This window comes from Branchiostoma belcheri, unplaced genomic scaffold (genome assembly GCF_001625305.1).
Source record: "Branchiostoma belcheri isolate BF01 breed outbred unplaced genomic scaffold, Haploidv18h27 scaffold184, whole genome shotgun sequence".
Classification (NCBI taxonomy): domain Eukaryota; kingdom Metazoa; phylum Chordata; class Leptocardii; order Amphioxiformes; family Branchiostomatidae; genus Branchiostoma; species Branchiostoma belcheri.
The window spans coordinates 407,884-421,817 of NW_017803313.1; the positions used below are offsets into that span (position 1 = coordinate 407,884).

A 13,934-nucleotide genomic window follows, 5' to 3' on the forward strand; every position below is an offset into this window, starting at 1 on the left:
GCTAGTAGAGGTGGAGAAAATAACATACGGTACTGTGTGTTAGCGTGCAAAGATCAGACAACATATTTCCTTTCTTCAGGTGGCCTGCACTCATATCAGCCAAGTCAAGTGACATCCAACATAGTGGCTGGTCAGCAGCGTGCAGTGGCCAGTACAGTACCAGAGGACAGTCAGGCCGCATCTGAAGGACATCCTGTGGAAATCTTTGCTGTGAAACCCTTAGCAGACAGTGAAGCTCCCATGTGGAGCAGTAGTTCATCTATGGCAAGTGCTTTGCTGTTCTAAGAATGCAACTCCCCCATTAATATTGTTAATTACATGTAACCATGATGTTTTCAATTCAATAAGGGTAAGATCTTTTACAAGATCTTTTTTTTTCTTATCAGCTCACGTCGTGCTTAGAACTGTATGAACAGCTTGCATTTTACAACTGGTCCAAAAATGACCAGTTGACACATTTTGGAAATGCACCTGAACAGAATACTAGAACCAGAAGTAGAATGTGAGGGAAAGTAAAATTTATCCCAAGATGGGAGTGAACACAGCAGTGGTATGCAAACACACTGGCAGGGTGAAAGCTGTACATGTATGTAAAGCACAGGCCTGCTCACCTAAATGTGTTCCAGCTCATAGAATTAGATGTATGTGATAAACTGAAGCTTTTACTTCATTATTGCACCTCACTTGTGTACATTTATAATACTATTATTAATAGCACATAGAACTATGAAGAAATGTTACGTTACCTAGCCAATTCAGAAGGTATTACGTCACATCTGTGCCTTGTCTGTAGTAATTATACCTAAAACCATGGATTATGTACTGATGTACATTTGTAGGAAGTTCAAAATACTTTTGGTCAGGTCATTCTGGCTCCACCTACCCATAGATGATATGATAATTTTGTCACAGAATTGGATCAGATCAATGTTTTAAATCAGTTCTGTCAGGTTGAACAATAATGTCAGTATATCTCACCTGACTTTGACTTCCTGTTTCAAAGGAACATCATCTCCCTTATGAAAGTACAGACGTCATATTGAAGAGATAGTGAAACTATAGAAAGCGTGTGGCCTTTTATCAGCATGTACACGTTACATGTACATGTCCTTAGTCTTGGCTGAAGTGTGACACAGAGACTGACAGCTGACAGTTGAAGTAAAATAGAGCTGAGACAGAAAGTATCTGAAACAGATCTAAGACTTTAACAATTTGGCAGATCAAGAACTGTAACAGATGTAAAAAGCTAAGACAAAAGCTAATCTTAGCTTTATCTTTGTTTTAATCCTGCAAGATCTCAAACATTCCCTTGTTATGTGGACACTTTAATGTTTAGAAATTCCAGTCCAATCAGGTATTGTTGTCTTATTTTCAAACTAGAGTTATAGAAGTGCTTGTAACTCTATGTGTCATATCTTTAAAATGTACACGTTTACCACTAGGTTCAGATAAAGCAATAGCTTAATGCTCATACCTGTGATTTGTTGAAGGTTTGATACTGCTGGATGTAGATGATTATTCATGATCAAATGTGAATATATTTTCATTGAATTATCAACTCCAAGCAGACAAATTTATCAAGTTGTGTAGTGGTCTTTTATTAATTGAATTGAAAAAAAAATATTATGCTTTGCCAAAAGTATCTGGTATGCTGATTGGACAGAAATTGTACAGCAGCATTTTCCCCACTGACTAATTGTTAAGTGGGGATACAGGCTTTCCAAGCTTGTAGAGATATAAAAAATATTGCCACATATTTTGTTTTCATCAATATTACCCAATTATCGAGAGGGGGAGGGGGTTGGTCACTTTTACAGTTTGCTGTACAACTGGGGATCTATTGAAAATTACATGTAATTAACTTTTGACAACCTCCAAGTCCAATGCAACAGCTACAAAGTCTGTAGGTTTCTTATTATGAATTAAGTAGGGGGCTTGAATTTAATTAGTTGTTGCAGACATTAACATAAGTAACAAATCAGGACCTGATGTTCCAATGTATATCCTATGTACAGACTAGTGATTCTTCAATACATGTACAATATCTACTATATGGAAGTAACTGGAACCCATGGAACTCCAGTTATGTGTTATTCTGGCTCCACCTATCCATATGATATGATAATTTTGTCACAGCATTGGATCAGATCAATGTTATAAACATCTTCAACCATAGTTAAGATTGGAATAAAACGATGTAAATACATGTACTATGTGATTTTGTGGGCAACAAAATCATACGTGATTGTACTATTTGTGTATTGTGATTTGCATAGTGTGGTATACTAAATTAAACTTGGAGGTTTGATTGAAGTTGAATGTTTTGTTTTTTATTCAGAGATGTCTTAATCCCTGTGTAATATTATTACTAAGTAAAGCTAAATACTAGTATGCTAAAAAGTGCTTGTAAATGTCACATGAAGTTTTTGTTTTTCTTGTACTAACGTTTTTGTTTTCTAGATCCTAATCTACTCTTTATTATATATAGAATGAAGGAAATTTGTAACGTTATAATAAACATTACACACTATAAAACTGCACCCACACATAATGTCATGCCATTTGAATCTCTACCATTGATATCACCGGGCAGTATTGTAAACAGAAAAAGTACATCCACATATCAAATTTCAGGTGCTGCTTTTTTTTTTTACTTTAATGACACTGCACAGGAGCCAAAATAATACATTTTTGGTGTTGGTAAGGCCATGTTGATTTGATTATATGGATGACATCCTCCGGGAGCCCCAAAACTGATGCGCGCGTGCGAATAAAAAAAAGTTTTGCAAAAAAAAAAAAGTTCTTTTCATTATGAAATCTACGTGGTCATGAGGGTTGAGCAAATGGCACAGAATATGGTTTGGCGAATAATCTAGTCTTCAAGTTCATTTCTTTACAATTTTGTCTTTTTTCGTTTGATTTTGGCATTCTACGACATTGGTATACTAAGTAGTTTTTATTAATTTTTTTTGTAACTTATGGTATATTTTTGCTCATTTTGCAACTGTTTTGTACGATTTACAGTTTGGTTGAAAACTTCTTTATTTTTTGGAAACGGCCGAAAATGAATGATCATGCGCGCGCGGATGTCATCCATATAATCAAATCAACATGGCCTAACAATATTGTTGTTGTTGTTGTTGTCCTTGTTTAACGTCTATTATGTCGCTAGACGTGGTCTCTAGTCTAGGTGCTCAGTTTTTCACTTGGTTCAGTTCAGAGTCAATGATCAATAAATGATTTAGTCAGTCTGGCAAGGTGTAAGCTAGAATACAGAATGGGCAATAGGCTGATAATCGTTAGCGACTGTGCAGACTGTGGGAGCGGACATGAACTAACCAGAATCCAGTCTAGTTTGAACATGATGTAGCCTGATAATGATGTGGATATATGATATCAGATGATATTGTTTACAATGCCCCCAAAAAAACTAAAGGGTACCTATCTCGAGTGGAATCATCTCCATCAAACACGGTCAACTTTGAAACCTCGTTTACCAGTCTAACCTTCAGCGGATGAACTTTGAACTTTGGCCAGTACACTTCTTGCCCATTGATTGGTTGTTGAATAAGGAGCCGCCCCTTTACCTGTTGCTGATTGGCTGTTGAGAGGAGGAGAATTTAAACTCCAGGACAACAGGCGACCGTTTGAGATCAAAACGGAACGCTTTAAACCGTCCTCGTCTTGCCTGGAAAGGAGGGTCTATTCATCGTTTAGACTCTCTAGATTCTTTTTTAGAACATGTCATAGAGTAAGTCACTGGCGTATGTGCCCTTTGAGCAGATTCATTGTATTGGGATTTGTCTTGCGTTTCTAACGCCCAGACGGACAGCAACGTAGATAATTTTTCAGCGATAACGCTGGCCATGGCTGGGTCCGTTTTATGTGGTAATTCGTCTAATGACAACTGAGGAAAATGGATGGAAGTGCAAACTGTGAAGTGACCGTCGGTTCGGGCGTGGACGATGTACGGAGCATGACATGGTTCGACCCATGGGATCGCAAAGGGACGGTGACAAGCCCGGCAGAGCAGCAGGCGGCGGAAGACGTTCCCGTGCTGCAGCTGACCAACTTCGCCGTGACTCCGCGGATTGGATTCGGCCTTGTTCGCGTCGGCGAAACCCAGACAAGAAAACTACTTCTTCATAACCCTGAGCAGTTTCCTGTCACAGTAGCGGTGGAAAAAGTTCCACGAGCAAAAGGTGTTTGTGTATAATGTAAATTATTTGTTTTCTATTTTGGGTTGTATTTTTTCTAGGACCTTCTAGCCTGGATGCCAGACCAATAGCCCACCGGACACAAAGTATCTCACGGCTCACTGAGATGTACTTTGTGTTCAGTGTGCTATGGGTCTGGCACCCAGGCTATATTTTTTCTCTTTTAAAAGTTTTATTGTTGTTTTCATTCAGACTTGTTGCTCTATTTCACTCAGCCTGTAAATTCATTTACAGCCTCATTTATTTTCAACTTGATCACAAGAAACTCAAGGACAGGGAAGGAGGTTTATGTCATCATCATAATGTTTGTCATGTCTTTTTTTTTCCCCTTTAGGCCACACCAATTTAATTTGTTGGTTAACAGATTTTTCTAGTAAAAAATGGAGCGGGCGGGCAAAAAATAAAAACAGACCTAGGCATCTTTACTTATTATGGCCTGAAATGGTATATACGATAGGAACCATGGAGTCAACACACCAGGCTGGTTCAAAATTTAAACAATGAATTTTGAACTTTTAATGATACCATTGCATTGAAAGATGGAATAACTGTAACAAGTAGGAAGAAAAGGACTGTTTTGAACTGTTCAGGGCAAAATATGAACGTTTTGCAGTTGATTCTGAATTTTTTTTTGCAAATCAGAAAAAAATGAATCCGAGAATTCAAATTAAATTGGTGTAGCCTTAGTTCGTGATTCAATTACTACAAATGTAGTATGTGTTTTTTTTATTTAGGACTCACTCTCACACCTCACACTTCCTCGTATCCTCATTTTGTTTCGAAATTTCTTCCAAAACAGTCATATCTCCATATTCGGTACTATCTAAGCTTCGGTACTACCCACATTGAAGGGACATCCTGCTCAGGAGGCAAAAAGAGGTGCTCGCCCAGGTGCGCCGGTAGAAGTGTTGCACTGTGAATAAATAACTAACAAACAAACTAGTGCTATACACCAATCTCTGGCTCTTTTCATCCTGTCGGACGGTCTATTGTCTTTCCTTCCGTTTTCGTCTCGCGTTGGCAGCTTTTTCTTCCCTCAAAGCTTTGTAGGTGGCCATCCCACTTGTAACTGCTGCCCTCCATCTATTCCTGTCCACTGCTAGTTGTTCCCATGTTTTCTCCTGGATGGAGAAGTCCTTCAGTGTTGATCTGCAGACGTCCTTGTAACGTAGATGGGGTCGTCCTCTAGGTCGCCTGCCTGTAGACAACTCGCCATACAGTACTAGCTTTGGAAGTGCCTGAGTGTCGTGGTGCCACCCGAGGTCCAAACATTGGCACCAGCTAGACTTGATCATTACTCGTAAAAAGCATCTTAACTCAGTCAAAGTAGGTGATGAAAATAATAAAAAAGAGTGATGGCCACACTGGGGATTGTCCGTTTGAACTGGTTAAGTGTGGTGACCTTGATCTTCTTGATCTTGATACTTTTTTTTTTTTTCAACCTTTATTTCACCTTGAAAATGTACAGTACAAATGTGTAGCAGTACAAACTCTTCGGCCTAAGCCGTTTTTCAAGAGGTCAAGGGGAGGTAGGTCAGGGTCTTCGCAAATTCTTCAGTTCAGTTACAATCAGTCGTATAATTACAATATAAATATATACAATACTGTACTGTGGAACACCTTGCCTCCATACCTAGTGGCACTCACAGTCAGAGTCCTATACACAAGAAACCCACAACAGAAGCCTACCTCTAATCCCGTAAGTCTGAAGTTTTAGGAGCAAGCGGTTGTGCGGAACTTTGTCAAAAGCTTTGGTAAAGTCTGTTATAATCATGTCAGTTTAGAGAACGGGCTAGGTCGTTTGTTGTTAAGATGAGCTGTGACTCACATGAACGATTTTTTCTGAACCCGTGTTGTTTATCAGTCAAAATAGAAAATTCTTCAAAATGGTCCATTATCTGTGACTGTATTATATGTTCCATAATCTAATATATACTACTGTCTACAAAATGCATGTTAACGAGACAGGACGGTAGTTAGCAGGGTCTGTCCTTTCTCCTTTCTTGTGTACAGGAGACTGTGAGTGCCACTAGGTTTGGAGTCAAGGTGTTCCACTCAGTGACAGTTCTGGGAAAAAAAAACTGGTCCTGTGTACCTCCATCTTAGACTAAGTTAGAGATGGTAATGTGAGTTGTAAGGAATCGGAGCGAGTGGGGACAGTGTTAAGTGTGAGGTATTTGTATATGGGAATGGCTATGAGATTGATTTGTATATGATTATGAGTGTTAGGTGAGCTAGCTGTCTATGCTGCTGTATTGTTGTCAGTCCAAGTGAGGATAGTAAAATTGTGTAACACTAGTACTGGTGGTACATGTCAGACTCTGTAGTCTCCTGATGTAAAACACACTAAATGCACGTCTCTGGACTGATTCCAGCTTATCAACTAGTGTTGACGTACCTGATCGATAATATAAGGATCCCAGACGGATGCTGATAGCCTATATAGCATGCCAAAAACTGGGGGTTTGGACCGTTTGGGGGTCTTCAAGGTCTTTTGGAGCTTTTATGTGCTATTTTTTGATAGACATTCATAGCCGGCCTGGTTGAATTACTAGTACCGGTACTTAGAACTGGGCTAATCAGAAAACAGCCGAAGACCACCAAATCCACAGTTCTATAACTTTTTTCTAAGCCTGTTTGGGCCTGACCAGGGAAGTAAATCCCCATATGCCCTTGTTAGCCCCCCTTAGGTTGCACCCCAGTGTACTGTTAAGTGTTAGCCTGTCCTGTACAGGTTTTCTTCAACCCTACCCCAAGGCCTAATATACGTCTTTCCTTGTTCATATACAGGTTTTTCTGTTGACTTTGGTGAAGTTGAGGTGCAGGCTGGAGAGGATACTGTTGTGTCAGTGCAGTGGACTCCAGGAGAGGCATGTAACTCCCGGGCACTGCTGGTCCTGAAACTGGACGATGCGTACCGCCTGCATGTCATCCTGTATGGGAGGGCTGTGGTGCCAGTGGCGGGGAAACAAAAGGTAAAGTCGGGACTTGGGCCTCAGTTTGTCATGAACTCAATGTATACAATTGTTGTACATACCTGCAGTTTACAGAAATTTTGTCATTGCAGGTGTGGCCATGTTGATTAGATTATATGGATGACATCCCCTGGGAACCCCAAAACTGATCAAATCAACATGGCCTGATACTAAGATAGTAAGAAAAAGTACTCTAATGTCCCGAATAAACGTACTCTCATTAGAGTAGTGGGTTGCAATTTTGCTTGTGAAAAAAATTGGCATTGACATTGTAAATCATTAATAAAAATGTGTATATAGTAGTTCAAGACAAGAGCTGTGTACCTGAACCTGTAGGGTCCTAAACAATTCAACAAATTGCCATGTTCTTCTGAACTCCTTCCATAATGACAGAAACATGAATAAACTTGACAGTCAAGTGTAAGTTTTTGTTTATAGAGAATTCTTGTACAAACCATGGGCCAAACTAACATGTTTCAGTTTTCATCTCATACCCTGCAACACATACCTGACCAAAAAGTGACATCTAGAGGGACTGAGGGAGCGTAACTAATATGCAATGTTCAAATCTTTCAGGGTACAGTCTTACAGAATCATGAACTCTTATATGCATCTTATCAAAAGTATGCAAAATTATGATAGCCTCTCTATATATATACAGCCTAGGTAATTATAATCAAATTAGTGTACATGTGTTGGCGTAACAGTTGTAGGTTACAATAAATTTGGGAATAAAAAATCCTGCAATGTTCTTCTGATTCAGTGCTATTCAAAGTAATGCTACTGGACAGTAAGTTATGAAAGGAAAATAAATATAAAGGTTACCACACATCTGCAACTAACTTGAGAGGACATGTATAATGAGACATGCTTGTTCTGTTCAATCTTAGCGTGCCAAGAAGAGGACCCGTCCAAGGGAAGCAGTCAAACAGGGGAGTGTTCCTGATGTGTCAGGTTCAGACAGGAAAAGTCGTGCTGTTTCTGACACAGAGGCTGAAAATACCCCTCCTGTGTCATCACATCAGCCTAACATTTGTGATAGTCCACAAATAAAGCTTGGATCTAGTGAAAAGTTGAAACTAGCCAAGAACATTGTTAACCGATCGGGCAAAACACACCAAGATAGGCATGTGATCAACAACTGCAGTACAGATGCCACAGCCACTGTTCCACCTGGTACCACAGTCACTGTTCCAGGTACCACAGCCACTGTTCCACCTGGTACCACAGCCACTGTTCCAGGTACCACAGCCACTGTTCCAGGTACCACAGCCACTGTTCCAGGTACCACAGCCACTGTTCCAGGTACCACAGCCACTGTTCCAGGTACCACAGTCACTGTTCCAGGTACCACAGCCACTGTTCCAGGTACCACAGCCACTGTTCCAGGTACCACAGCCACTGTTCCAGGTACCACAGCCACTGTTCCAGATCCGGCAAATTCTTCATCTGTTCAGAAGACCAAGAGGATTCTGCAGCCATCAACTGTCACTAAAAGAAAGCAAAACTTCGGAAAGTCGTCAGATGGTGTACGTATCAAAGCAGCCAAGAAAGAACTTTTTGGCACTTCCACGTCCCTTTCTGCCCAGCTGCAGCATCAGGCTGTACCTCAACAGCCATCAAATGTTCACGCTGGCCCATCTGCCTGTAATCTTGTCAAATCAGACAAGAATAGTCATAGTCAAGACATGCCCATGGGTCCTGGGAGTGGCAAGCCGTTTGTGTTCAGAAGTGCTGTTAGCAAGAACAAAGGGACGCCAGCAAATAGTGTTCCACAGAAAGTGTCAATGAAGAAAGGTGTTGCACAGACCAAGAAGTCACAACCAGTGAAAGCCAGGTCAACACAAGGTAACATTGCTAAGTAATAAATAATAAACATTGATAACATATCCGCAAAAACCATACAAATTTATATCAAAATTCTGTCTCCTTGAATGATTTTTGCTAAACTTATTTTGCAATTCTTGAAGTTTAAATCAATTTATCTCTATCGTGATATATCTGTTTTTGAAAACAAAGAAATTACTAGTAATGGGACAATGTTTGTTTAGGTCTTTAGGACTATACTCACATCTACCAACTAACTGTAGTCTTATTTTGTATGTTACATTCCATTAATTGTTATTCATACTTGTGTTGAGTTCTGGTGAATATCTGTCCATGCTTGTTTGATCCAGGTGAAACTTCTGGTGGAACAGCTCGCTGCCAGCCCAAAGTTGCCAAGTCCAAACTCTGCCTCGTCAAGACCTCTAACAAGCAGCAGTCAGGTAGTACATTCATGTCATATCTGGGCGATATGGGTTTTCTGGATTTGGTGGTTAATGAAGGGTTAATGACCCGCCCCGAGGTGAATATGGTGTGATAAAGCCTTGTCAGTTGCTATAACCACCGAATAAAGCCATCAAGTGAGCGACAGCGAACGCTATTATCATACAGCTTACACGATAGCCTATCCAAACTGATGCAGTAAGTGACACAATGTACAATTTACCTGTTGCACATGCTGAATAGAACATAGTTCCATCTGGAGTCACCTGAGGTCACTGGATAGAGTTCACGTTAACTGGGTCACAGGCAGGGAACAGGTGTTCTTATGGAAGTCACCCGCGGTCATTGGAACAACTTAAGTTATTTTTGGATTTTTTAGAACTAGAGCGGTGTTCTATTTTTGGGTCACCTGAGGTCATATGCGGGTGATTATTGGTTTTTTTAATGTATGGATTAGGATGAATAAATACCCAATTTTGACTATATTTGTGACATTACGGCATCATAAGGAATGTGGAATGGAACCTTCTGATTGGTCAACATCACCTGGCTATATGATAATAAAGGGTTAATGCCCCACTCCGAGGTGTATAGATGAGATAATCCCTGGTCAGGTGTGATAACCACTGAATGAACCACCAAGTGAGCGGAGCGAACAAGGTTGTTCATAAGGTGTTTATTGCACCTGACCAGGGATTATATCACCATATACACCGAGGACAAGGCGGTACATTAAAGTTATTATCATACATGTATATAACCTATCCAACTGACATAGTTATTTGACAAAATTCCTTATAAAGTTTATAAAATTCCTCCATTGCCGAAAAAACTCACATTCTGTGTTACCTGAAACAAGATTGGACAGAAACAGATCTAGGCAATCATCTGCAGTGACAACATGATATTGGAACAGTACCACTTTTAGTGGGGGTGTCAAATTATTTCTAGTCTTTTTCTGTTTAAATTTCATTTATTTCTTTTTAATTGTGTTGTATTTTGAAATAACTTATTCAAAATAAACCAGTACAATATGTTTTTAATAGAGCCAGCTGAGGATATGTGCACTAACTCAGTCCAGGTCCATGTGATAATGTCATTGTCTCTCCTTACAGTACCAGCTCTCCACTACATGCCATATGTATCAAAGAACATGTACTATGATGAGCGTTGGATGCAGAAGCAAGAGCGAGCATTCATACAGTGGCTGAACTTCATCCTCATCCCAAACACTATGGAATCCCAGCTGTGTCAGAATGTGACAGGTGGGCATGCATGCTTGTGATTACCACAATGTGGTTTCTCACTGGTTACCGGTAATTTAAATGTACCAAGTGCAATAGATGTAATGCACAGAAGGCACAATTCAGCCTTTGCCTGCAAGTTGCAACGCTTTTTTTTATCGATAATAAAACCAGTTTTGATTGATTAATTGATTGAATTTCATCGTACATGTACTTGTTTAAAGAAAACCTAACATTCTGGCAATTCATGATCATGCCTCACTACATGTACATGAATAACATTATCCTTTTATCTATCTTCAGTCAAGCTTCACTTGCAGTCCTACTTTACTGATAAATGAATGGTTATCTCCCAAACGTATTATATCTACATGTACTTAGATACACACAGAAGAAACATCTGAGTTGACACAATGACCTCTCATACTGGCTGTTCATAGAAATGCAAACATTTGACAGAATCTGATCTTCCGTTTGTTTTGTTTTGTTACGACAGCTAACTTTGATGGACCATTGACTGATTGAGTCTATCAGAAAAACATGTTAATGGGACTTCTGCTTATCTGTTGAATATTTTCCAGTTCCAGGTAGGATGCCTGCTGTGTCAGTTGACCAGCAGCTGCGTATGCGTGAGTATGCTGTACTCTGTAACCTGAACAGCGTGCGGCGTGCTGCGTGTTTGCTGTTCCAGTCGGAGCCCGTGGCCCGTGTGTTACAGCGGGTTGAGGAAGAAGTGGAGACGGGCAGACTACGGGTCCGTGATGACAGACATCTTCATGCTGACCAAGGTATGGATCAAAGACTCTTCATCCTTCATTGATCTAGTAACCTCTTCTGATAAATGTACCGTCATTAATTATATTGCAGTTAAATCAAGAAGATGAATTTATCTACAAATGCACTAAATAAATGTAACTTCAGATCAGATACGTATACGTCAAATTTCTAAGAATCTTTGTGGAACCATGCAGTTTTGTCTGAAAAGCCTACTACATGTACCAGTACATGTATACTCATGTATACTCATGTATGACAATCAGTTTCTGTCCATTTTTAGGAATTCGTCAACAAATACTGGACATGCTTCTCTCCTACAATCCAGTATGGCTGAGGGTAGGACTTGAGGTGGGTTAAATAAATACTTGATACTGGTGTTTGTGTGAGCCTTTTTTATGACTTTTCTACAAGTACATGTAAAGATCTTTGTTTTTCAATATTGAAATTGTACAAAATGTTGATCTCCAGAAATTTCCGAACGTAAAATAATGTTCGGGTGGCTTGGCCATGATTTGGTAAAATGGTTATATCTGTTTTCTTTCATGCCAGGAAAGTATTCTTACAAATTTCTTCAAAAATATGGATACCATTTCACAAAGAGTTAGATCTACTGATCAAAATGATCATTGTAAACATTGTGCATTGTAAACTTACCTGCAATGGGCTTGTTTTTTCAGCATTGATTTCAGCCTATAAACTTTTTCTATGGCCCATTATAATCTTTGTCATTTCAGTCGTATATGAAACCATTTTAGTTGCAGTCTGGTGCCCAGAACCAACTGTACAATAATTCTACTGTACAACCTGTGAGACAAGTGTAGTGTATTGCAATGTTGGGCATGTAGGTTGCTTAGTTTGAAGCTGTCATATACTCGTACATAACGCCACACGGATTTAATTTTATGGATGACATCCTCTGAAGATCCCCAAACTAGTGCGCGCGGGCGAATAAAAAAAAAGTCCGGCCAAAAATAAAAATGCTACTAAACCACAGGAATACAAAGCTGGTATTGTGAATTTGTGACAGTACTTAGCAACGTATACGACATGCTGGCTTTTTGCGGCATTTATGAATCTGTACTGTACATGTACTTATGTACTGAGTTCTTGAGTCGTGGAGCTTCGAATTCAATAGCCTGGGTGCCTGGCTCCGTTTTGTGGCTGACTACCATGGACTACCCAGGCCTTAGAGCCAGGCCAGAGCCTCGGTGGAGGTGATCTCTTTTTTTAGGGCGACAGGCGAAAATCAATGCGCGCGCGGATGTCATCCATAAAATTAAGTCAGTGCCTAATACTAAAATTGTAGTTACTACATGTAAAAAGTACCATATTTAAACCTTTGTACTGATGGACCCATTACTTTTCCACAGACCATATTTGGAGAGGTTCTACCACTGCAGCATTACGGGGATGTGGCTGGGCTGTCCAGGTTTGTCCTGAATCGGGTCCTCGGCAATCCAGACATTGCCCAACAGTTCAGCCATCCAACTGTTCCTCATATGTACAAAACAGGTACCTTTTGACTAACTTACTAGTAAGTTTTTGAGTAATGCTTTCAGGGCTCGAAGTACTGGGTGCATCTGCACCTTAGTGCACCCAAACTTGGAGCTGTGCACCCAATTTTTTCTGTGGGTGCACCAGTGCACCCAAACATTTTCATAGGTGTAATGTATGTAAAGATATCAAATATATAGTTACAGCATATTCTTAAAATCTAAGTGTCAGAAAAAATAATACAATAATTGTTATAGTACTTTCCTTGAAATGAAACATAATCATAGTTTTTATAGACATTCTACTTAGTTTATCTCATATGGTGCACCTAAAATATTTTTGTGCACCCAATTTTTTTAGGTTGGGTGGACCAGTGCACCTACTCCCAAAAATGAATTTTGAGCCCTGGCTTTTTAGTAATCATATAATGTTCTTCCATGTTTAAAGTGACGTAAACTGACCATTGCAGTCATTTTACCCACTGTGACTTCATTTTTGTTCCAGGCTATGCTGCAGCCCTCGCAAAGTTCACACTCAAGAAATTCTTGACTCTAGTGTTCTTCATGGACACAGCCAAGCTCACTCGTCTGATAGATCATGATCCATGCCTGTTCTGCATCAATGCCAACATCAAGGTACAATCATGTATTTCATGTTTTGTGTGGTATAATACATGTACAAATGTTACATTTGGTTTGTAGTTTTGTGACATACTGTACTTTTGTTTTGTTTTGCAAAAGCTCTTTTTTTTCAATGAAAATACGTCGATGAAGGTTAGACATCCAGGTAATACGATACGTCAAAAAGCAGTTACTCAAGCAACTGGATATGATTTTGAAAACGTCAGACGTTTCAGCTAGTATCCACTAGAAATTCGTCAGTGACTGCATTTCCCCTCTGGTCTCTCAGTGAGTCACTGACGAAAGCTAGTGGATACTAGCTGAAACATCTGACGTTTT

At 39.7% G+C, this 13,934-nt stretch overlaps 1 protein-coding gene across 1 annotated transcript in view; it reads left to right on the forward strand.

Moving 5' to 3' along the window:
* Positions 1-13,934, forward strand: part of LOC109467613 (abnormal spindle-like microcephaly-associated protein homolog) — a 39,308-nt gene that overhangs the window by 8,862 nt on the left and 16,512 nt on the right. The window contains exons 5-14 of the mRNA XM_019765628.1: positions 80-268; positions 3,903-4,202; positions 7,008-7,192; positions 8,083-9,040; positions 9,370-9,459; positions 10,576-10,725; positions 11,286-11,492; positions 11,762-11,829; positions 12,852-12,993; positions 13,480-13,610. Of these exons, the coding sequence (XP_019621187.1) occupies positions 80-268; positions 3,903-4,202; positions 7,008-7,192; positions 8,083-9,040; positions 9,370-9,459; positions 10,576-10,725; positions 11,286-11,492; positions 11,762-11,829; positions 12,852-12,993; positions 13,480-13,610 (2,420 nt within the window). The remainder of the gene's footprint in view (positions 1-79; positions 269-3,902; positions 4,203-7,007; positions 7,193-8,082; positions 9,041-9,369; positions 9,460-10,575; positions 10,726-11,285; positions 11,493-11,761; positions 11,830-12,851; positions 12,994-13,479; positions 13,611-13,934) is intronic.